Raw genomic sequence first — 26122 nt, 5'->3', positions numbered from 1 at the left:
GTATCGAGAATTGACTTGCAGTCATGGCTTTCTTCAGACTTATTTCAAAATGGCAGGATATCAATATCTTAAAATTATAATAACAAGAGGCCCAGAGGGCCTGTATCGCTCACCTGGTTTGTAATGCCAAGTAATGTTCTGCATACAGGTTCATTGTTTCTTTTCTGAATGAATTTTAATATTAACCTCTAAATCCCCTATTGGGCCCAACCCCTCCTGCCCCCAGGGGGTCAGAGCCAAAATTTATACAAGTTCTGTTCCCCTTCCCCCAAGGATGTTTATGGCCAAATTTGGTCATAATCCAAGTAAAACTCTAGGACAAGTAGTGATTTATAGGATTTATCTCTATTTCCCCTATTGGGCCCCACCCGTCCTGCCCCCAGGTGACCAGAGCCAAAATTTATACAAGTTCTGTTCCCCTTCCAAACGGATGTTTGTGGCCAAATTTGGTTACATTCCATGCAGAACTCTATGACTAGTAGTGATTTAAAGGATTTACCTCTATTTCCTCTATAGGGCCCCACCTCTCCTGCCCCCCGGGTGTCAGAGCCAAAATTTATACAAGTTCTGTTCCCCTTCCCCCAAGGATGTTTGTGGCCAAATTTGGTTACAATCCATGCAGAACTCTATGACTAGTAGCGATTTAAAGGATTCACTTCTATTTCCCCTATTGGGCCCCGCCCCTCCTGCGCCCGGGGGATCAGAGCCAAAATTTATACCAGTTCTGTTCCCCTTCCCCCAAGGATGTTTGTAGCCAAATTTGGTTACAATCCATGAAGAACTCTAGGACAAGTAGCGATTTAAAGGATTTACCTCTATTTCCCCTATTGGGCCCCGCCCCTCCTGCCCCCCGGGGACCAGAGTTAAAATTTATACAAGTTCTGTTCCCCCTCGCCCAAGGATGCTTGTGGCCAAATTTGGTTACAATTCATGTAGAACTCTATGACTAGTAGCGATTTAAAGGATTTACCTCTATTTCCCCTATTGGGCCCCACCCCTCCTGCCCCCGTGGGGTCAGAGCCAAAATTTTCCCCTTTCCCAAAGGATGTTTGTGGCCAAATTTGGTTACATTCCATTCAGAACTCTATGACTAGTAGCGATTTAAAGGATTTACCTCTATTACCCCTATTGGGCCCCGCCCCTCCTGCCCCCGGGGACCAGAGCCAAAATTTATACAAGTTCTGTTCCCCTTCCCCCAAGGATGTTTGTGGCCAAATTTGGTTACATTCCATTCAGAACTCTATGACTAGTAGCGATTTAAAGGATTTACCTCTATTTCCCCTATTGGGCCCAGCGCCTCCTGCCCCCGTGGGGTCAGAGCCAAAATTTATACAAGTTCTGTTCCCCCTCCTCCAAGGATGTTTGTGGCCAAATTTGGTTACAAATCATGAAGAACTCTATGACTAGTAGCGATTTAAAGGATTTACCTCTATTTCCCCTATTGGGCCCCGCCCCTCCTGCCCCCGGGGGGTCAGAGCCAAAATTTATAAAAGTTCTGTTCCCCTTCCCAAAAGGATGTTTGTGGCGAAATATGGTTACATTCCATTCAGAACTCTATGACTAGTAGCTATTTAAAGGATTTACCTCTATTACCCCTATTGGGCCCCGCCCCTCCTGCCCCTTGGGGATCAGAGCCAAAATTTATACAAGTTCTGTTCCCCTTCCCCCAAGGATGTTTGTGGCCAAATTTGGTTACAATTCATGTAGAACTCTATGACTAGTAGCGATTTAAAGGATTTACCTCTATTACCCCTATTGGGCCCCACCCCTCCTGCCCCCAAGGGGTCAGAGCCAAATTTTATACAAGTTCTGTTCCCCCTCCCCCAAGGATGTTTGTGGCCAAATTTGGTTACAATCCATTCAGAACTCTAGGACAAGTAGCGATTTATAGGATTTACCTCTATTTCCCCTATTGGGCCCCGCCCCTCCTGCCCCCGGGGGGTCAGAGCCAAAATTTATACAAGTTCTGTTCCCCTTCCCCCTCCCCCAAGGATGTTTGTGGCCAAATTTGGTTACAATCCATGCAGAACTCTATGACTAGTAGCGATTTAAAGGATTTACCTCTATTTCCCCTATTGGGCCCCGCCCCTCCTGCCCCCGGGGGGTCAGAGCCAAAATTTATACAAGTTCTGTTCCCCTTCCCAAAAGGATGTTTGTGGCCAAATATGGTTACATTCCATTCAGAACTCTATGACTAGTAGCTATTTAAAGGATTTACCTCTATTACCCCTATTGGGCCCCGCCCCTCCTGCCCCTGGGGGATCAGAGCCAAAATTTATACAAGTTCTGTTCCCCTTCCCCCAAGGATGTTTGTGGCCAAATTTGGTTACAATTCATGTAGAACTCTATGACTAGTAGCGATTTAAAGGATTTACCTCTATTACCCCTATTGGGCCCCACCCCTCCTGCCCCCGAGGGGTCAGAGCCAAATTTTATACAAGTTCTGTTCCCCCTCCCCCAAGGATGTTTGTGGTCAAATTTGGTTACAATCCATGCAGAACTCTAGGACAAGTAGCGATTTAAAGGATTTACCTCTATTTCCCCTATTGGGCCCCGCCCCTCCTGCCCCCGGGGGGTCAGAGCCAAAATTTATACAAGTTCTGTTCCCCTTCCCCCAAGGATGTTTGTGGCCAAATTTGGTTACAATCCATGCAGAACTCTATGACTAGTAGCAATATCTTAAAATTATAATAAAAATGACAAGTATGAGAGAATAACACTGTTTCATATGTGGGTATGAAGGATAGAGTTCTTAGAGTTTTACAACATTTTGTGACCCTCGGGTGGAATATACCAACCCTTCAGATCCTTCATATGAAAGAGTTTTATAATGTTTTTATGTCAAAGTTTAAATTCTGTACATACCTGTCCCCATAATAGGACACCAACTCCCAAGAACACACACCATAGCCACTGGTCTATAGAAAGACCTTTGGTTTTAAATGCATATCCTCCGAACTGGGTTATTATTATCTGTAATATACGCAAAAATAGTATCATATCAAAATCAATATTGAGAGAAATTCTAGACCATGTATTCCATGACATTATCTGACTGATACTTCATAAACATATCAGCATCATGCAATTTGAATAAAAGATGAAGTGCCAATGTCTGATCAGCAAGAAATCAATGAAGAAATTCATGGAAGTGTCATGTACATATCACCTGTAATTTGAGATGCAGAATGGAAACAAAATTTCCTATTTATAGTGAAAATGACTTTGACCTTTTATTTTCAGACATCCCGAAGGAGCTTGAGACATTGCAAGAAAGCCTATGTGAAAACGAAGCTGAAAGTTATGTCAGTAGCAATTTCATGTCAGTTTCCGTTTAGCAGACGACACAAAAAGGGTCATATCTTGAAACTTCACTAAAATTAGTTGCATTCAGATGTGAAACTTTAAGATGCTTGATTTAGGACAAAGAAGGAAAAGAACTTTTGGAGTATCTTCCCCTTACCTGAGAAACAAATGTCCCAATCCAGATACCGACAAATACTGGGTTTCGTCGTAAACCCTCCATTATGTTGCGCTGCCCATGAATTTTGCGAGCATTTATTTCATTACACAGAGTCATCATTACAAATGTGTTGAAAATCAAAGTAAAATGCTGGGTTGGAGGTGCATGTAGCGCATTTCCCCGACCATCATCGATATCAAATAAATCAGCCCCTGAAGGAAAAACAACACAATATTTAATCACTATCTATGTTATCTCCATGCATAACTTATAGCTGTTGGTTTTGTTTACATCATCATATATATATAAATATATATATGACAAAAATTCTAGATATCCATATCTCCCTTTGTTATCTTCCATGGCACATTTTACTAAAATATTTCATTCAAAATTCAGATATGGTTACAGGTATGATTTTGTCAAAGGGTTGAGGAATATGTTCTTTTCCAATACACTTCAAATTGCAAATTTTGTATTTGCACATTACAGAGTTATCTGCCCTTGCAGGTATGTATTGATTGTGACGTCATGTGTTTGCGATAGTAACATCAGACTCTTCTTCAGAGAAAACAACTGATACCTATACCCGCGAGGGAGGTAACCCTGTAATTTGCAAAGACAGAATATATTACCTGACAAACTAATAACAGTTTTAACCTGCTGTGGAAATATTACATACCTGCAAACAGGATAACAAAAATAACTATAAGTTGGTAGATAGAGTGACCAATGATGTTTTTTGTCATGGTTCTTGAGATAAGGGCTTTTGTGCGGCCATAGGGACGTCTGTTGAGCAGTTCCTCGCTGGGTAGCTCTGTAGCCAAGGCCAGAGAGGCTAGCGTGTCCATGATTAGGTTAACCCACAACATCTGAATGGCCTTCAGTGGACTGTCCTGTCATATGGAAAAGTCAGGAAAGTTAGTATTAACATGAAAAAGTTCTGTGTTGAATGTTATCTTGACATTAGCAATACAAACTAATATACCCAATGTCTGTTTTTGATTTTCTATTTCAAGTCACAGCTTATTTCAGGATATATTTTTTCTTATTTTAATTCAAGTTTGCTGATAAACAGGTGCCCTTCTAACTGACCAAAATTCACCAGAATGCACATTTTTAATCATGTGTTTTAAAAGCATTTATTTTGCAAATACAGTCAAAGTCAGAAGTGTGAATAAGTTTATGCGTTTTGTTGAGAGAGTGATTTAACTTTGTTGATGATACAGGCACCGAAAAATGCCAGTTGAGAGAGTGATTTAACTTACATTGATGATACAGGCACCGAAAAATGCCACAAGGACAGCAACAACGTTTACAGTGAGCTGAAACTGGAGGAATTTAGCGATACTGTCGTAGACATTTCGGCCCCACATGACAGCTTTGACAATACTAGTAAAGTTGTCGTCTGTCAGGATAATGTCGGAAGCTTCCTTAGCAACATCAGTACCCGACAAACCCTGTTATTAAAAACATTAGAAATAAACATTAACATTGATAAAAAAATACATAGTAGTTGTAATGAAACTGTCTCCGCAGCGTGAATATCTGTATTATCTATAACCAAAATTTAATATTATTGTAATTTGTTAAGTCTTAGAAGAAAAGATAATGATTAACAAATGACAAAGGTAGGCGTTGGAAATTTTGAAATTAAACATTACTAAAGAACAGACAACTTTTTTGTATTTTGAAGTATTAATCAAGCATTGTTCTTTATATCTATTTTTTTATCTTTTTTTCAACCCTGAAGACACATTTTAACTCTTCTAATTCAAAGGCAAGAAGAGTTCATTACGCATTTTTAGGGGTCAATGGGTTAAGCAGAATGCCTTGCTCTTGATTAACTACAGAATATGTAAGTATAGACCAGGAATGCCTACCATAGCAAAGCCAACGTCAGCCTTTTTGAGAGCAGGACCGTCGTTTGTACCGTCACCAGTGACTGCCACTACCTCACGGTTGGAGGATATTTTACTGTCGATGATACCTTTGACGAGGACATACTTGTCCTGTGGTGATGAGCGGGCCAGTACTCTCAGTTTAGGCCACACCTTGTCCAACAGTTCTTGACTCACCTAAACACAAGAACAACACAAATAGTCTTAATCTCATTTCACGGGTTTTATTTCTCACTGGCATTGTAAATGCAGTGAATTTACAATATCCACAGCTTGACTGAATTTAGAAATCATCAGACAAAGTTCATCACAAGATCTTACTTCACTCACAAAAGATTGATGTCACAATGGCTACCTGTACGCAAGGGAGGTATGCAAAAATGGAAGAGGTTTTCAAAGTTAAGATTACTTAATTCATCAAAATAACTCTTTCAATTTTCTGTTCTATTTTGGACATTATATTCCCCATTATTCCTATTGTTTTTTTCTCCTCTTGTTTTAGTTTTTCACTCTAAAAACCTTAATACCTTCGGCAAAGTTAAGATGTAAAACAATGCCTGTTAAGTTACAAGAAATTTGCCTACCTCGCCAGTGTTGTCCCTGATGCGTTTGTTGAATTCTTTACCCTCCATGACGAGGAAATCCTCTCCAGGTTTCAGGATTCCACACTTTGTGGCTATAGACCGTGCTGTGTTAACATTGTCTCCAGTCACCATTCTAACCGTTATACCTGATCGCTGACATTTCTTGATAGCCATGGGCACCTGTCAAATTAAAAGTCAAAATTTGGATTTTGGCTGCATATCACAATTGCATTTATTTTTCTTCTAAAATATGGTTTTTGAAAAAACATCTCCATAAACTTATCAGATTACGGTTATCAACACACAAAGCAGGATGATGTTTTCGCCAGAATAGATACTGTATTCAACCCAATAAGTACCCAGGGCGTTTAAAAAATTGAAAAATGAAAAGGTGCTAATAGACGCAATTATTGTAAATCTAGACAGTTTTGTGTAGTTTTGGTCTTTATTTATGCGTGGACAATTGAAATCGAGGCCTCAAAAAGGGGGAGGGGCGCTTATAGGGACATGGGCGCTTATTGGGTCGAATACGGTACGTACATATGAAGAAGCAAATGTCTTACGCAAAATTATTGACGACTTTTCCCGAACAAGAAACGCCATCAATGACCGCAATAAAAAATTTCTAACATTAGAGCTAGTTGTGTGTGCGTTAAAAAAATCAACAGGATTCAGAAATTGGAAATTCAACATCAACAGAATTCTCTATTTAACCAATCAGTCGCTAACCTCAGGCCGGACAGGATCCTCAATGCCCACGATAAGGATACACGTAAGTCCTGACACAATAGTATCTTCATCCTCCCAGTCAGGGTCCTTCTCTATTGCTACCTCATTTTCTGCTGCCTCTCCTCCTGTAAATTTAAAAGTATGCAAATATATCAGCAGTTATATTACACCACTCTTGAAATGTCTGCACCCCCAACAATCTAAGTATCCAAATATATCAGCAGTTATATTACATCACTCTTGAAATGTCTGCACCCCCAACAATCTAAGTATCCAAATATATCAGCAGTTATATTACACCACTCTTGAAATGTCTGCACCCCCCCCCCCAACAATCTAAGTATCGAAATATATCAGCAGTTATATTACACCACTCTTGAAATGTCTGCACCCCCCAACAATCTAAGTATCGAAATATATCAGCAGTTATATTACACCACTCTTGAAATGTCTGCACCCCCAACAATCTAAGTATCGAAATATATCAGCAGTTATATTACACCACTCTTGAAATGTCTGCACCCCCCCAACAATCTAAGTATCGAAATATATCAGCAGTTATATTACACCACTCTTGAAATGTCTGCACCCCCAACAATCTAAGTATCCAAATATATCGCAGTTATATTACACCACTCTTGAAATGTCTGCACCCCCAACAATCTTTATATGAAATCAGAACAGGATACTGATGGCATGACAAATGGGGAGAGATGGATATTGTGGCTCAATTCTGCACTCCCCCAAACCAAACTCAATCTTCCAATTCAGTTTTTGTTCTTTAGGACTAGTTCAGAAAATATATCGCAAAACTTTGTTCTTTTTTTATTTTCCAAATGATTTTCTTTAATTTTTGGGCTGCAGTGGCCTAGTGGTTAAGATGTCCAAACATACTACCACAAGCCCTCTACCTCTGGGTTTGAATCTCATGTGGGGCAGTTGCCAGATACTGACCACTGGTCGGTGGTTTTACTCCGGGTACTCCGGCTTTCCTTCACCAACAAACCTGGCACATCCTTACATGACCCTGGCTGTTAAAAGGACCTTTAACTAATAAAACCAAATCTTCAATTCCTTTTCCAAATATTTAAGATACTGACCCATGACAAAGTCTTTGTAGGCCATACAGATTGTCCTGAGTCCATCACAGGCCATTGGTTCAATAACATTGCTGACCAATCGCTCCTGTTCCTCCATAGAGAACTCGCGAGGGACGCCATTACAGTCGAGGATGTAGTCACACCTGAAATAATGGAGGGCAGTTATACAGTATACAGAGTACAAAAGCCTTTTTTTCGTCTTAAAATAACTTCTATAATTGTAAAACTTTGAATTAGTAAATACACCATGACATTCCTACAGTATTTCTAAATCAGATTGTCCTTACTTCTTCAATACAATTTCTGACGCTCCCTTTGTGAACAGTCTGTACCCGGCTCCACCAGTTTTTGGTACGACTGTACTCATGGACTTGCGGACAGAGTTGAATGTGTAGACTTTGGTGAGGGAACCTTCTGGCATTTCATTTCTGATGTCTTCATAGCTCTGCTTCAGGTCCAGAACAAAACCAAGCAAAGCACACTCCGTTTTGTTTCCGATTTGGTCCGGAAGGCCTCCGTCTTTGGACGGCATGATTCGAGATGTGTAACCACTGTTAATGGAGATACCTGGGACCATGACGTCTTTGAAAGTTTCTGGTAGAGTGGAGTAGTTTGGAATTTGTTTATAGTGTATACCTAAAACAAAAATATAAACAATTATAGACTTTTTTTTAAAGTTAACGCATAAATTTATTAACCCTACATACAAGCCTCAGGTTGACCAGCCAATTTCTTTCACTTGGATTTTGATATCCCTGTCCACCTAACACATATAAGGTTCCATTAACGCTCCCTTTCCCTCCCGTGCAGGGTCTTTTGACCCATTTTGTCATATGACCTTGGCTGTACCCCAATACCAACAAATCTACTCTAATTTATCCTACATATCTTTTACTATGAAAAGTCATCACATTAGGTGTAACTAAGCAGCATTAATCACTTTATTTGTCTCTCCCCTACAAATCAAGTGTCAGTCGATAGATATCAAATGCATAGTGTATCTGTGATGAGCCTCGATGTGAAATGGAAATAATATTATTAATCTGTGACGGTTTCCAGCTTCAGCCCATGGAACACCAGATTCTTAGAGACACTATGGGATGTAAACAGAATCAAATGTCACCTAGGATTACGTAATATTAAGTTGGGATCCAATTTAATGGCCGACACATTCTCATGGTCTGATGAAAAACACACAAGTGTCATATATTGTTACGAATCACTGATACAAGAAAGTCCATCTCTTCAGAGACACAATCCCAAATGCCTTTATTATATATATTAAATCATATTTCAATATTGAAATAGTCTGGCTTATCAATCAAAATAACAATAAAATCTACTTTATGGAAAAAACTATTTGAAAAACTTGAATAAAATGTTGACATATACGGTATCAATAAGTGTCTTGTAAATACAGGACAAACATAACGATTGTTTGTGTATCCATTTCTCAGAATGGTTTACAAAAATAAAAGGACCTAAAATAGATAATTTTTCATCTATTTTGACAAATTACATGGCAATAATGTAGTGATATTGATAAGATGTGTACAGCTAAAAGATGCAAACATTATTATGTTGTGTACACAAATGTATAAGTAATGTACTGTAACTGTATTTTGATGCATTGACCTGGAATGCCCTGTGTACTGTTGTGCTGTATCGTATGAACCTTTTTAGGTGTCAGTCGGAATGATTACATTTGACATTTTTTGCTTGAGTATAAAAAGTTGCCTCAAATTATGTGACAAATGTTGGCAGGAAAACTGCCAATCAATGAGCCTGATCAATAGTGTGCTACAAAGCTATCATTAACACAGGCTGGTGTTCTGTGGCTATAATTAGCCACTAAGTGTGCACAGTAAGAGCCTGGCTATACCTCAATCACATTATACTGCACACATAGCTTAATTCTCAAAATGCCGGCAATGTCTTTGTACCAATGCTGTTGTCCCCTTGGTAGAAGAAACTTAAGACAGCACGTGTGATGCTGACAAGGAGTAGAACCTAACATGGCTGATACTAACAACTGTGGAAACCCCAGCGGTAGCCTTACAGCTTTATTGAATCAGCCATTAGCATGTTGGCGCTAAATCTGACACGAGAGTGAACGATAGTGCAGTATACCCTTCAGATGACCTTCAATTCGTACTGCTGCTCAGTAAACATGTTGTTGTCCTTTGCATGTTCTAGCTCAACAATACATTCAATCATCAAATTTTACTATATGTCCGAACTGGTCAAATAAACCGTCTTTCAAAAGGGTTTTGCAGTAGAAATCTGTATGTCCTTATTCTTTTCAAGTCATGGATTGTCTCCCCTTGTCTCTAAACCTTTTGTCACACTTTCATCATTATAGCATAATGTTTTAATATCCAAAAAACAAAGCACTGGAACGGATTTACAACAGTAAAGGTACTGTATGTATGACTAAAGCTTACCTCTGATGTAGCTATGGACAATGACCTAGCAGTATAGGTACTATATGTATAACTAAAGCTTACCTCTAATGTAGCTCTGGAAAATGACCTTACAGTATAGGTACTATATGTATGACTAAAGCTTACCTCCGATGTAGCTCTGGACAATGACCTAACAGTATAGGTACTATATGTATGACTAAAGCTTACCTCTGATGTAGCTCTGGAAAATGACCTTACAGTATAGGTACTATATGTATGACTAAAGCTTACCTCCGATGTAGCTCTGGAAAATGACCTTACAGTATAGGTACTATATGTATGACTAAAGCTTACCTCCGATGTAGCTCTGGACAATGACCTAACAGTATAGGTACTATATGTATGACTAAAGCTTACCTCTGATGTAGCTCTGGACAATGACCTTACAGTATAGGTACTATATGTATGACTAAAGCTTACCTCCGATGTAGCTCTGGACAATGACCTAACAGTATAGGTACTATATGTATGACTAAAGCTCACCTCCGATGTAGCTCTGGACAATGACCTAACAGTATAGGTACTATATGTATGACTAAAGCTTACCTCTGATGTAGCTCTGGACAATGACCTAGCAGTATAGGTACTATATGTATAACTAAAGCTTACCTCTAATGTAGCTCTGGAAAATGACCTTACAGTATAGGTACTATATGTATGACTAAAGCTTACCTCCGATGTAGCTCTGGACAATGACCTAACAGTATAGGTACTATATGTATGACTAAAGCTCACCTCTGATGTAGCTCTGGACAATGACCTAACAGTATAGGTACTATATGTATGACTAAAGCTTACCTCCGATGTAGCTCTGGACAATGACCTAACAGTATAGGTACTATATGTATGACTAAAGCTTACCTCCGATGTAGCTCTGGACAATGACCTAACAGTATAGGTACTATATGTATGACTAAAGCTCACCTCCGATGTAGCTCTGGACAATGACCTAACAGTATAGGTACTATATGTATGACTAAAGCTCACCTCCGATGTAGCTCTGGACAATGACCTAACAGTATAGGTACTATATGTATGACTAAAGCTTACCTCCGATGTAGCTCTGGACAATGACCTAACAGTATAGGTACTATATGTATGACTAAAGCTCACCTCCGATGTAGCTCTGGACAATGACCCTAACAGTATAGGTACTATATGTATGACTAAAGCTTACCTCTGATGTAGCTCTGGACAATGACCTAACAGTATAGGTACTATATGTATGACTAAAGCTTACCTCCGATGTAGCTCTGGACAATGACCTAACAGTATAGGTACTATATGTATGACTAAAGCTCACCTCCGATGTAGCTCTGGACAATGACCTAACAGTATAGGTACTATATGTATAACTAAAGCTTACCTCCGATGTAGCTCTGGACAATGACCTAATAGTATAGGCACTATATGTATAACTAAAGCTCACCTCTGATGTAGCTCTGGACAATGACCTAACAGTATAGGTACTATATGTATGACTAAAACTTACCTCCGATGTAGCTCTGGACAATGACCTAACAGTATAGGTACTATATGTATGACTAAAGCTCACCTCCGATGTAGCTCTGGACAATGACCTAACAGTATAGGTACTATATGTATAACTAAAGCTTACCTCTGATGTAGCTCTGGACAATGACCTAACAGTATAGGTACTATATGTATGACTAAAGCTTACCTCCGATGTAGCTCTGGACAACAGTCATTCTGTTGGTAGTTAGAGTACCAGTTTTATCAGAACAAATCGCTGTGGCATTACCCATAGTTTCACAAGCATCCAAATGACGCACCAAGTTATTGTCGTGCATCATTTTCTGTAAATGCAAAAAGAACGTTATAGTATATCTGATCATTTTCACATAAAAGATTTTCTTAGCTTCGGGAAAGGAACATCAAAGAAATAAACACACTGAATATTACTGAAGATGTCCCCTACCAGCATCCAACAAAACATAATTCATTCAACAGAAATTCTATGGAATAATTTGTCTCACCTTTCCTTCTTTGCATATACAATATTTATATATATTTGTATTTTACAAAACAAACAATAGACAACTATGTTTCCATTGATCCCACATTTGGTCCGATTGGTTTACGTCCTATCGAGAGACAAGATTATGTGCCAGGTTTAGATGGTGGAGTACCCAGGAAAAAACCCACCGACCAGCTGTCAATACCTGGCAACTGTCCCACATTGGATTCTAACTCACGATCACCAGAGGTGAATGGCATCTTAACCAATCCCAAGATAATTCAGATGCAGACAGTCCGGAAAACACACAATCCAGAGGGAAATTTCTGGGAACAGAAAGTTTGTCATCTGGACAGTTTGGGCTCATTTGGGATTATTGAGGGCCCACTATACCTAGTGGTTGTACTTACTCTGACTGAGTAGGCGAGCGCCAGCGTGACGGCCAGGGGTAGACCTTCCGGTACAGCTACCACAAGGACAGTAACACCTATAATGAAGTAGCTCACAAACTGCTCAATGTACTCGGCTGTCTTGTCGCTCGTCCACTCGTGTTTGTAGGTAACAAACTCGGTGAAACAAAATTTGATGATGAGGACGAGAACGGTCACTACGGCAATAGCAGTACCTGGAACCAAAAAAGCAGTGTATTAGGAAATCTACAAACGTTTGCAAGACATAAATGACCCCGCTCCTCATAAAATTGGGCCGGGTGGGACAGGACACGATAACCAAGGGTAATACTAATACTTCCTCTGCTTGGCAGATAGTAATGGACCGCATGCCTTAATTTTTATGACAAAATTAATAGCCAAAATATTTGAGTTTAATTTTCATTTGAAAAGTTTCAATATCATTTCACACAGAATAGTATATTCCATTGGGAAACATACGCCAAAACTTATTACATAGCCAATCATAAACTCAGCATAGTCCTTGTACCTATTACACAGCCGATCATAAACTCAGCCTAGTCCTTGTACCTATTACACAGCCGATCATAAACTCAGCCTAGTCCTTGTACCTATTACACAGCCGATCATAAACTCAGCCTAGTCCTTGTACCTATTACACAGCCGATCATAAACTCAGCCTAGTCCTTGTACCTATTACACAGCCGATCATAAACTCAGCCTAGTCCTTGTACCTATTACACAGCCGATCATAAACTCAGCTTAGTCCTTGTGCCTATTACACAGCCCATCATAAACTCAGCCTAGTCCTTGTACCTATTACACAGCCGATCATAAACTCAGCCTAGTCCTTGTGCCTATTACACAGCCGATCATAAACTCAGCATAGTCCTTGTGCCTATTACACAGCCGATCATAAACTCAGCCTAGTCCTTGTACCTATTACACAGCCGATCATAAACTCAGCCTAGTCCTTGTACCTATTACACAGCCGATCATAAACTCAGCCTAGTCCTTGTACCTATTACACAGCCGATCATAAACTCAGCCTAGTCCTTGTACCTATTACACAGCCGATCATAAACTCAGCCTAGTCCTTGTACCTATTACACAGCCGATCATAAACTCAGCCTAGTCCTTGTGCCCATTGCAAGTGATGGTATGGCGACACATTCACTCAGACTACACATAAGAATGCCTTTACAGTGTACAAGTTGTATTGTACAACTGTGTCATTGTGGACAATTCCCAATACATTATGGTGTAAATGCAAAATTTTAAAAGTCCTATCGAGCAATATGTAATTTTGGCCTCGGGTATGATTTGTATTTAACTTTGCCCTTGGGCATAATTTGTATTTAAATATAAACAAATATTAATGGTCAAGTGATATGCTCATAACAGTAATATGTAATGGTCAGAAAGCATGCCCAAGGGCTAGCTTACTGTTGGTGTCCTTCCATTTGTCTATCTTTATTGAATATAAATTAATATTAAAAGTGTAACAGGCAAATACGTAGATAATATCAGGGTGTATCAGTATACAGAAATGCCTGTCTTTATACAACTATCAATTTTGATTATAACAATAGCTATGGTTTATTTACATAAAAAGGTCTCTTTTCTTCAATTTTAATACCTCATATTGTAACAATAAAATTATTTTCAATACTTATTTTTCAGACAAAATTTTTCTCATAGGTTGTAACAAGATGTGTACCCTTTAGACAAAGTATTCTGTATTATTTATATTTGTAATATAGACATAGCAGAGTAGAGACAAATTTGTAGAAAGTGTAGCAAGGAAAAAAGAGGAATATATCCAAGACAAACATAATACAATTGTCAAATACTACTAAAAAATCTCTTACATACACATGCAAGAGATTGAGGAGTGAAAATTTGAAACGCTGCATGTGGCAAAATTTTGTAAACGACAAAATGATTGTGACTAAGAAAATCTAACCCTTACATTGTAATATAAACCTATAATTGAGATAGATGCCTTTTTTTCTTTTTTTTTTCTCTCTTTTCTTTTTTCCTGGCACATGAAATGATATTTTGGTTATTTCAACACACCATTTATAAGCAACACTTCATCCTTCAAGACACATCAATCGAAAGTAGAAATTTAAATTGATGATCAATAAATCAGCTGCCTAGATATTTCCAGGCAGGATAAAATGTGATGCCATGATATATAAGTAAATTGTGTACTTCTCCAGCAGGTGGCTGGATGTTATTTTCTATTTTTTATAATTGTGGATAATTACGGTAGATATTCTGGAGACTGAGGCCTATTCTGTGTTGAGTGACTTTGAAGTGCTGCCCATCCAAAATGTTAAAGAAATTTCAATTGTTATTTGAAACCCTCAAGACACATGAATACTAGAGAATGATCAGGGCTTTCTCTCGCATCTTAGGGATGTGACCTCTATTCCTTTCTCATATTGGGAAAACAATTGGTAGACTGGGAAGAAATGTGTTGGGTTTTTTTTTTTTTTTTTGGGGGGGGGGGGGGGGGGGGGGGGTTTGGGGGGGGGATTTGAGAGAGAGAATTTGGATATAATTTTAAATAATTCCCAAGAGAAATCAGGCCCATATTTGGCCTTCATAAACCCCTAGAAAAAAGATCTTTTATTGCCTGGTATTTTTGCATACCTCCATAACCTATCTGGATGGCGAGGCGAGTCAGTTTGGCCTGCAGGACGGACTTCTCCTTACGACTCGTGTTCTCCTGGGATTTCACCGCTTTCTCCTTCTGGTCTGGATCCTCCGCATCCTTCCCATTGGATACTTTAGTCGTGGAATTAGCATTAACAGCATTGTGGGAATTTCCTGTTGGAACTTGTGGGTTAATCTGGTCGATATCTGAAAACGGAAGTATTTTATATTTTATATTAGCCTTTTACCTGACTATTCAGTTAAGATTCTTTTTTTAAAGGGACATTTTTTCTAAATGTTTTAAACTGACTACAAATCGAGACAATGCAAAAAGAAGAAAAACCTTTCGACCAAAATACATGCAGCTGCTGAATAATAAAATATATTTAAAATTGAAAATTTTGAAATGAAGCAGCAAATATCATGCATATTAAATAGTTATTTATTCTCTGAAGCTTATTTAAAAAGACTATTCCTTTATTCTTTTCTGAGGCTTATATGAATCTATATCCTTCTAACTGACTTTTTTTACTGAAAGCGAAATTTTTTCTTAAAGGTGACAAAATTAACATTTAATCAATATACACCTTTGTCGAGCAAATAGGGAAATCAGGTGGAATACATAAATATTGACAGTCAATACTAATCTACATAGGGGAAGCAATTAGGTGTTAATTATAGGGATAAACCTAAAGGGTGACAGAACATCAGGGTTAATTCAGTGTTGGGATGATAAACCTAGAGGGTGACAGAACATCAGGATTAATTCAGTGTTGGGATGATAAACCTAGAGGGTGACAGAACATCAGGGTTAATTCAGTGTTGGGATGATAAACCTAGAGGGTGACAGAACATCAGGGTTAATTCAGTGTTGGGATGATAAACCTAGAGGGTGACAGAACATCAGGGTTAATTCAGTGTTGGGATGATAAACCTAGAGGGTGACAGAACACCAGGGTTAATTCAGTGTTGGGATGATAAACCTAGAGGGTGACAGAACACCAGGGTTAATTCAGTGTTGGAATGATAAACCTAGAGGGTGACAGAACACCAGGGTTAATTCAGTGTTGGGATGATAAACCTAGAGGGCGACAGAACATCGGAGTTAATTCAGTGTTGGGATGATAAACCTAGAGGGTGACAGAACACCAGGGTTAATTCAGTGTTGGGATGATAAACCTAGAGGGTGACAGAACACCAGGGTTAATTCAGTGTTGGGATGATAAACCTAGAGGGCGACAGAACATCAGAGTTAATTCAGTGTTGGGATGATAAACCTAGAGGGTGACAGAACACCAGGGTTAATTCAGTGTTGGGATGATAAACCTAGAGGGTGACAGAACACCAGGGTTAATTCAGTGTTGGGATGATAAACCTAGAGGGTGACAGAACATCAGGGTTAATTCAGTGTTGGGATGATAAACCTAGAGGGTGACAGAACATCAGGGTTAATTCAGTGTTGGGATGATAAACCTAGGGGGTGACAGAACACCAGGGTTAATTCAGTGTTGGGATGATAAATTCATTATCAAATTATTTGTCATGTCACTGTTCGTATCAGTCACTATGTGCAATTTCATACGAGCGCAGATGAAGATCAGTCAGTGTCCTAGCACATTATCTGGTATCAGGTTTGGAAAGCTAGTGGTCAGTTTTGAACAACAATATATTAACATCATTCTATGGAAATCCATTTGCTTGTATATTGTAGAGTCTTTATATTCTTACCAGCCCCGAACATCAAAATCTTAACAATATCAAGTTAAATGTAATTGGCAGCCCTTACTAGAATGTCACAACCAATGACAAATATAATGCATGATGTAACAGCCATCAACAAGTGGAGTACAAGACTGATTTATATAATGCTTTAATTTATGATCCTGACATAAATTACTGATGTCCAATCATGTGCACTATGTATAACACAAATAGAATATCAATATACTGTAACACAAGGACAGAAGAGGGTCCTTAATTTCAGATTTATAATCTTTGATATGCAGACACTCGGATTTGTTATTATACATTCTATCCCTCAGTAGACATGGAGATACTGCAGCGAGCTCATCAGTGATGGATGTGTTTGGAGTTTGAGATGTTCCCAGTAGGGTGGATGGAAGATGATGAATGTGGCCAGATTTATGAAGAGAAGATCCCTGTGGAACAGAATGAGAGCGATGGTCCATGGTTTCTATCCCCTACACTACACTCACCCCATATAACCTTAGCAATCATCGACAACCCGACACAAAGTTGGTTACAGGAAGATCATTTCTATTCTCAGGAGTGGTGCCTTTTTCCTGCGTATCTTCACTGTGAATTAGCTTTGTAGCCTGTATTCATTTATCATAGTATTATAACAATGCAATATTTATTGCTGAATCTCGATCAAAAGCATCATTGTATATTTTTTTTCTCTTTAAAATTCTTTTATTATTAACCCTGAAGCAAATGCTTGTCAATTGGTTATGATGAGGGAGTGAACAGACAGATCTAATATGACACCCACTCACCACACACCTTTATATGTGGGAGGAACGGTTACCATGGTGATACCTGTAATATCAGCTATCACTACTCTCATAGGGACCATTCTTATATCCTCTATCTCAGTCAAGTCAGAGTTACTCTGGCTAAGTATCATGATTCATGTTTCTCTTTTTTTATTTTTATTTCTTGTTATATAACTAGACAATATCAAAAGGATTGGATTTCTTTTCCAATTTCTCACTCAAATAACCTGTGCCAACTGAATTTCAAACGAGGAAAATTCTTCATGCTTTTGTTACTGTTGACCAGGTAATTCAAGTACAGCATGTCTTTTCCTGTTATTTGATTATATAATCATTACTTACTTCTAATATGTCTGGGACAAAATTTGGACTAACACTCAAACTACGTACACACACGAAACAATAAATCTGTAGTTATCATGACAACGTGATACAGTCAGGACAAGTAAATTCAATTACCTAGTTTTACATTTGCCTTCCCCAATATAAGTTTTAGATCTGATTAATTAACTTATTGCATATTGATTACATATATCAGGACTCCACATCCTATGGCAAATACTTCTCCCACAATGCATAATTTTTTTCCCTGTGTATCTATACTGCGAGCGTCAATCGAGTGCCGGGGAGCCCCAAATACTGTACGTATTGATTGTCATTACTACAAGATTACGCAGTATTCATTCTGTCTAGATACACTACAGCACAATAGAGAAAATGAGATGGTGGCCTTGACCATTATCAGATAAGGTGATGGTCAACGGTGGGCTCTGGTCATTGGACAAGGTAATTCAATCTTGAACAATCTGATCTATTGGTACAGCGTTTGGCAAACAAAACCAATCTTGTGCACATGGTTCAATTCCATGTAGATTTGTTCTTCAGATAGCTGATATATCACCAGCTATCCATGTGTCCTCATAGTTGTTCTTTTGTTCATACTGCAGTCTCCCAAAACATACAGTAGCGCACACAACACATCACTTGTAGAGCTGAATGTCCTTGAATGACCTTTGCTGTTTATAGGAAGTTCCAATCAACTAACAAAGCAGCAAATGTTTTGTATATCCCCTGATGGGGCCAGTTCAATAATTCTCAATGAAGGAGCCACCAGCTACATCCAGGCAGCTGTATTTAAAAATCACAGAGGCTGTTACAAGTTCAACAAAGAATGAAAATATCCGTAGTAACTCATTTAAGATCGTTTAACAAAATTCTATTATTCTATGAACTTTTTCTAAACTACTTCTGACAGAATTGCTAGGTGCTAGAGGGCAAGCTACAAATACAATTCTTTTGGGACGTTCCACAGGCGTTAATCTTTAAATCAAGAGATTGAAAATGAAGTTTAACATGAACAGAATCAGAGCCTCAACCTAAAATTTATCAAACAAAATTTGTAAATGCAGTTACCTAAATTGAAAGTGATATAGTATGAAATACAAGGCATTGCATGAGTTATTCTCATATCGGTCTTCTTTAAGAACAACACTTTATATTCACAGAATTGCGGGGCTCCCGACGTCTTTCCTTTACTAGCTCAAGTGCAAGCTGATACGTTGTGATTGATTGTGTTGGACTGGCCGCTAGGGACATCATCTATAGGATAAACACTGCCAATATACAACTATCTCTGGCACTCTTCAGACTTCCTGTCTCAAATTTGGGAGACCGTTCAAGTTTTAAATCATTCACCCCTGAAGACACATTTAGGCTCTTCTAAATCAAACACTAGGCTAGTCCATTAAGAAATTTCAGAGGTGATTGAAGATAAATGGAGGGAAAACAGGATTTTCTTTTAAACTGTATCTAAACTGGTAATGACTTCAAGATAACTTTTCAAACTTTTGAACGTTATCTAATTCTTTAAATAGTGTGCTTTGCAATTTGTTGGTACAATTACATGGGACATTGTTAATGCATAATCCTTACAAACACATTATAAATAGCTAATCACAGAAGTCCCTGAAAACTGATTACTAGAGTCAACATCAAGTTATATCCCTCCCCTCAAAAACAATTCTTTGTTAATCAGAAGATATCAGCAACCTTCTGGGCTATATTGGTAGGTAGTATAAACACAATATGGAATCCAGAAAAGTTTTTGAGTCAAAGTGAAATTGTGCAAAGACTTCTGAAGGTCAAATTCTATCAGGGTCAATGTCAAGGTCAGATGTGAAAAACAGTCAAAGTCAAATGTCAGTCAAGTTGAACAAATCAATAGATAAATTAGGTATGTGCAAAAATTAGAAAAAGGGAGTGTGGGTTATCAATTCAACAGGAAGCTGGGAAGGATGGGAAACTCACTGGGCAACACAAGTCATATAGGCACACAAGTGTGATTACGGGATGTCCTTTTTGTGAGTAGGAATATACTTTAAACTGGTGCGATCACAAGTATTTTATTGATATAACACTCTCAATATTTAACAAAATACTTACCTCTTTGTCACAGAAAATAAGTCTTTACAATACACTGTTTCAGTTTCTGAATGGAGGGGATATTATGAAGACCATCAATGCTTTTGGGTTTTTAGCTTAATGTTCTGATGACTGTTAACTGGGATGAGGGAAAGGAGTATATGAACATACTAAGGATTAACGAATCCCTCTGAATGATTTAATCTGCTACATGACACTGAGAATATCAATCTATATAAAGAATGTATGCATCAAACAAATCCAATATAATATCTGGTTATCGATTGTAATGCTTAGCATTGGAATCAATAATCATTTCTGTCCCTCCCCTTCTTGTATTCTCCTCAACCCCCAAACAACCAATGGCAGCTCCTAAATCAAACTGAAGGGTAATCCATTGTGATGAGATGGGGTGAGGAGGTTACCAGACGGTTGCCAAGGAAACCATACATCAGGATTCAGAGGCTGACCATACAGTCTCTGGTTTTTGGGCAATCAAATATGACCAGTTGCAAAAGTCATAGAACTTCATAGAGACCTATGTTCTAGTGACAAAGAGGAATGTAGTTTGTTTCAAAACAACATGCAATGTGTCGTTGGGTTACGGATTCACATACCAACTTTGGTGTCAGCATCGCTAGTAAGCACTAATGGAAAATGAAACAAAGAAAGTAAAAATTAAAAATTAAATCATAAATCTCCTCAGTCATTATGAAAATAAAAGAAAAACTTATATGATATTTATAATATATATATTCAAAATAATTTTCATATCTATAAAATGAATTCCATTGCAAAACAATCTGTCATATGCAAAACTGATATCCAAACGTTTGGCATTAAATATTCAAATCAATACAATGATCATTTCTTGAAATCATGAAAATGAATAATACATGCAATATGAACAACAATAAATTTTATACATTATGAAAGACTAAAATATAATTTACCATAGAAATGGCATTATCACATGAATATATTTACTAGAATTGTAAATTTTTTGTCATTTATCAAAGCATTTGCTTAGTAATATATGTATATGCATCAAGTTACAAATATATACAACATATTATTGATCAATTTATTACAGTTCTTTAATTAAAGGTTTATACAGTCTTTACATTACATGGGGTAGGTAATAACATTATTCTTAGTTTGTTGTAATTAAATTATCCATTAGCATTATCAGAGGTTATTTTGAAATAAAAATCTAAACTAAAATCTAAATCAAATTAAGGATGATTATCCAGTAAAAATATAATAATTAGCACTTACCTGAATATCAAAATCAAAACATATCATCCCCAAATTACAACCAAATTAACAACTTCTGTTTAACTACTACGAAGAGAAACATGCAAAAAATACCCTCTAAGAAAAAAATTGAAGCCCTTGTAGGCAGTCATGGAGTTAGTCACATATAAATGATGGAAACGATGACACAAAGCATAACAAATGTTATAAATGTGCAAGAACTTATTCAGAAACACCATTCCAATCAAACAAAAGTGAACATAGGCCGAGTATTTGTTATTACCATTGAAAAGGTGACGTAACTTTTCTTCCCGACTAAATTACTTAGAGGACAAATCGGTCCAAATCTAGCTTTTCTCCCTCCTACCCCCTAGATTTAATAGCATAAGCTACAGTAGCCAATATCAAAATGAACTTATGTAATTAGAAAGTAAATTTTCTGGAAATAAACTTGCTTGGCAACTGTGTTTATGTTGGAAAAACTTCGCAAAATTTCTACCATATTTATAAGTCACATAATCTATGTCCCTAATTTTCAGAAACAAAACTTCTCAATGATTTTTTTTTTTAATATATGTAAAGCAGTATTTACAGCTATTCTGCATACGAGTCTCAATGACAGACCAAGGTCATATATATACTGTAAATACATGTTTTCTGATTATATACTTTTTACACCAAACCATAGAATGTCAACCAAATCTAATCACACATTTTCTCTGTTCTATAACGGTCCACCAACATCATTAAAATCAAACGTTAAAATACAGATAAACGAGAAAGAGACGAGTTCTTGTCTTTTTTCGCAAGATAGAAGAGAAGTAGACTTACATGGAACATTCTGGCCTGCAGTGTTAGGGCGGGAGCCTGCAAGCCAAAACAACCGGGAAGCAAAGTTAAATATTCAAAATCAAGATCATGTGAAGGTCATGTCCAAAAAGGCATGAATCCCAATAAACAGGAGAATACAATGATCTGGAAAAGGAGAATATATGTTAAAGACATGAAAACAACAGTATGAAAAAGAACAATCAGGACGACGTATACGGTACAATGTGGTATGAAGTCGACAGCTAGGAAGTTGTTTAGTGTTTTAGTAAGCATAATACTGCTAATAAGCAATCTGGTCTTCAATCAGCAAATCATTAATTACTTATTAATGAATATCTATTCAAAGCAACAAGTGAAAGCAATTTCCATCGATTGGTTCAGGTTAATTTGATTGTCGATTATGAAAACCAGATTCCATATCGCTATTATAAATATTCTGTGAGTGGCAGAAAATTGATTTCAGGCTCATAATTACGTAATCCCACGCTTGTAAGAGCATAAACCACTCACAAAATACCCTGTCAGAGATAGAAACAGCATAGCCATGCTATAAAACTGCTACACCACATACAGACAAAGACAAACACGAAATACAGACATGGACACACACGAAATACAAACACAGACAAACACGAAAAAACAGACACGGACAAACACGAAATACAGACAAACATACATGTTAAATAACATTGGTGCATGATGACAAAAATATTAGGACTAGAATCATGGCATGTGGAAAGACAACAAACCACCACAGATAAAGGATATATGACTGTTGGTGGCGCTTTGTAGTTATTACCACATGCAAATCACAACTACATCATACAGAGCAAAGTTATACTTTCACTTTCTTTGTACATAACGAAAATTATTTAACTGAAACTTAAACTAATATAAGATGAAGCCTGTGTTTAATTGGAAGGTTTTTGTTGGTCTCAATTAGAAACATTCATAACATATTAAAGTTAACTGAACTCGAGAAACTCAAAGAGTTACTATGAGCTAGATTTGACTATAGATTTAAAAGCAAAGCAAATGGACATAAAATGAACGACCAGTTCATATTAAAACTTTTGAAAATTTATGACTTTGAATCATTGAAATAATTGCAGCAGTGACGTGAAGGAATGGTTAAAAACAAGTCAGCCCTATGAAAGGGGAGATAATCAGTGATTACAGAAAAGGGGATAACCAACGATTATAGAAAAGGGAGATAATCAATGATTATAGAAAGGGAGATAATCAATGATTACAGAGAGGGGAGATAAGCAGTGATGATAGAAAGGGGAGGTAAGTAGTGGAGGACGTGATTGATTGTACTTTACCTTTATAGGATATAGCAGTCACGTCTTTCATTACAGAAAACAAAACAGCCAAGCAAAGCAGTCACACAACTTTGCCATATATAAGTTTCATATTCTAATTCTACTCTCATACTGTTTAACTAGAGTTGATTTGGAAAAGTTCTGTATAGCTACATACAGTCTATCAAGTCTAATAAACATGCTTTACTTTAAATAGGAGCATTTATAACTCTCAAGTTTTATTCAATTTGTGCCAGATGTTTAAAAACAAAATAAGAATTTCCAATTTTCAACAATGGTGAACTTCACTTTTGACCTTCAGATCTAGAAAACAATCTGAATAAAGCACTTTCCCTAAGGATGTTGTCCATGAGGTTTGACTATGATTATTACATTACAAGTTTTGCATTCCACCAATATGATTATAGAATGGCCATACTCTTTTTAAGTTGTTCATCCATTCCATTGCAACGGAAAATATTTTCAAATGAAATTTTTCAATAAGGAAAGTTTTTTTTTTTTTTTTTTTGAAAATCAATCAAGTGGAAAAATGAATAATAAAATGACTGATAGCTGTTTCTACTATACGAAAAATGTAACTAAAATATTCAAGCTTGGCACATCAACACAATATATCACAGATTATGCTTGTTATTATTCGACAATCCAAAATAAACAATGTTAGAGCAAGTTTTTCTTTGAATTATTACATTATAATATCTTGACCATGAATCTTGGAGGCTAGAGTCAATTTTTTTTGTCTATTTTAATTTTTTTTTATCCTGGTACTAGCTATTAAGGCTATGTTATATGTAAGCAAAACAAGCAATTTTCTGTATATATAATAATACTAACTATTCAGCATCATGCAGTATATAAATCAATCATGCAAGGAGGTAGAGTAAACTTTGAAGTGTGAATTCAGGATTTGATATGTACATAATGTTTATTGAGACTGTTCTAAAAGCTTTGAATTATGTTCTTCAGAAACAATTGGGTTTTATATTTTGGTTAACATTAAGATTTGATCTGTCATAAGAAAAACTGACATCACATAACTTAACATATAATTTTCAAAATTTGGATGATCACACACAAGAACAAATGCTATTAATGACTTTGGACTGGGGTACATCTGAATAGCTGAAGGCCTACCCCCCAGACTGAATTAACCCATTCACCTCTGAAGACACATCTGAATAGCTGAAGGCTTACCCCCCCAAACTGAATTAATCCATTCACCTCTGAAGACACATCTGAATAGCTGAAGGCCTACCCCCCAAACTGAATTAACCCATTCACCTCTGAAGACACATCTGAAGAGCTGAAGGTCTACCCCCCCCCAGACTGAATTAATCCATTCACCTCTGAAGACACATCTGAATAGCTGAAGGCCTACCCCCCAAACTGAATTAATCCATTCACCTCTGAAGACACATCTGAATAGCTGAAGGTCTACCCCCCAGACTGAATTAACCCATTCACCTCTGAAGACACATCTGAATAGCTGAAGGCCTACCCCCAAAACTGAATTAATCCATTCACCTCTGAAGACACATCTGAATAGCTGAAGGTCTACCCCCAAACTGAATTAACCCATTCACCTCTGAAGACACATCTGAATAGCTGAAGGCCTACCCCCCAGACTGAATCAACCCATTCACCTCTGAAGACACATCTGAATAGCTGAAGGTCTACCTCCCAAACTGAATTAACCCATTCACCTCTGAAGACATCTGAATAGCTGAAGGTCTACCCCCAAACTGAATTAACCCATTCACCTCTGAAGACACATCTGAATAGCTGAAGGTCTACCCCCCACACTGAATTAATCTATTCACCTCAGAAGACACATCTGAATAGCTGAAAGTCTATCCCCCAGACTGAATTAACCCATTCACCTCAGAAGACACATCTGAATAGCTGAAGGTCTACCCCCCAAACTGAATTAACCCATTCACCTCTGAAGACACATCTGAATAGCTGAAGGTCTACCCCCCAGACTGAATTAACCCATTCACCTCTGAAGACACATCTGAATAGCTGAAGGTCTACCCCCCCAGATTGAATTAATCCATTCACCTCAGAAGACACATCTGAATAGCTGAAGGTCTACCCCCAAACTGAATTAACCCATTCACCCCTGAAGACACATCTGAATAGCTAAAGCTCTACCCCCAGACTGAATTAATCCATTCACCTCTGAATACACATCTGAATAGCTGAAGGTCTACCCCCAGACTGAATTAATCCATTCATCTCTGAAGACACATCTGAATAGCTGAAGGTCTACCCCCCAGACTGAATTAACCCATTCACCTCAGAAGACACATCTGAATAGCTGAAGGTCTACCCCCCAGACTGAATTAACCCATTCACCTCTGAAGACACATCATCTGAATAGCTGAAGGTCTACCCCCCAGACTGAATTAATCCATTCACCTCACCTCAGAAGACACATCTGAATAGCTGAAGGTCTACCCCCAAACTGAATTAACC

The 26122-nt window shown here is 37.7% G+C and overlaps 1 protein-coding gene across 10 annotated transcripts in view; it reads right to left on the bottom strand.

Annotated features, from left to right (window-relative positions):
* The window catches only part of LOC138336806 (plasma membrane calcium-transporting ATPase 2-like), a 135770-nt gene that overhangs the window by 17707 nt on the left and 91941 nt on the right, over positions 1-26122 (bottom strand). For 8 of the 10 annotated variants that reach the window (XM_069286387.1, XM_069286397.1, XM_069286396.1 and 5 more), the window contains 14 exons: positions 22320-22355; positions 20849-20878; positions 15292-15501; positions 12631-12845; positions 11924-12059; positions 8065-8413; positions 7778-7920; positions 6678-6802; positions 5949-6128; positions 5347-5541; positions 4732-4923; positions 4146-4359; positions 3464-3675; positions 2866-2973 (listed from right to left, as the gene is read on the bottom strand). In XM_069286387.1, the coding sequence (XP_069142488.1) occupies positions 2866-2973; positions 3464-3675; positions 4146-4359; positions 4732-4923; positions 5347-5541; positions 5949-6128; positions 6678-6802; positions 7778-7920; positions 8065-8413; positions 11924-12059; positions 12631-12845; positions 15292-15501; positions 20849-20878; positions 22320-22355 (2345 nt within the window). Of the gene's footprint in view, positions 1-2865; positions 2974-3463; positions 3676-4145; positions 4360-4731; positions 4924-5346; positions 5542-5948; positions 6129-6677; positions 6803-7777; positions 7921-8064; positions 8414-11923; positions 12060-12630; positions 12846-15291; positions 15502-20848; positions 20879-22319; positions 22356-23644; positions 23669-26122 lie in introns of all 10 variants that reach the window. The other 2 variants (XM_069286393.1, XM_069286394.1) reach the window with 2 other exon arrangements.

The sequence above is a fragment of the Argopecten irradians genome, chromosome 12, assembly GCF_041381155.1.
Source record: "Argopecten irradians isolate NY chromosome 12, Ai_NY, whole genome shotgun sequence".
Taxonomy (NCBI): Eukaryota; Metazoa; Mollusca; class Bivalvia; order Pectinida; family Pectinidae; genus Argopecten; species Argopecten irradians.
This window is presented reverse-complemented; position numbering and strand designations above follow the sequence as displayed.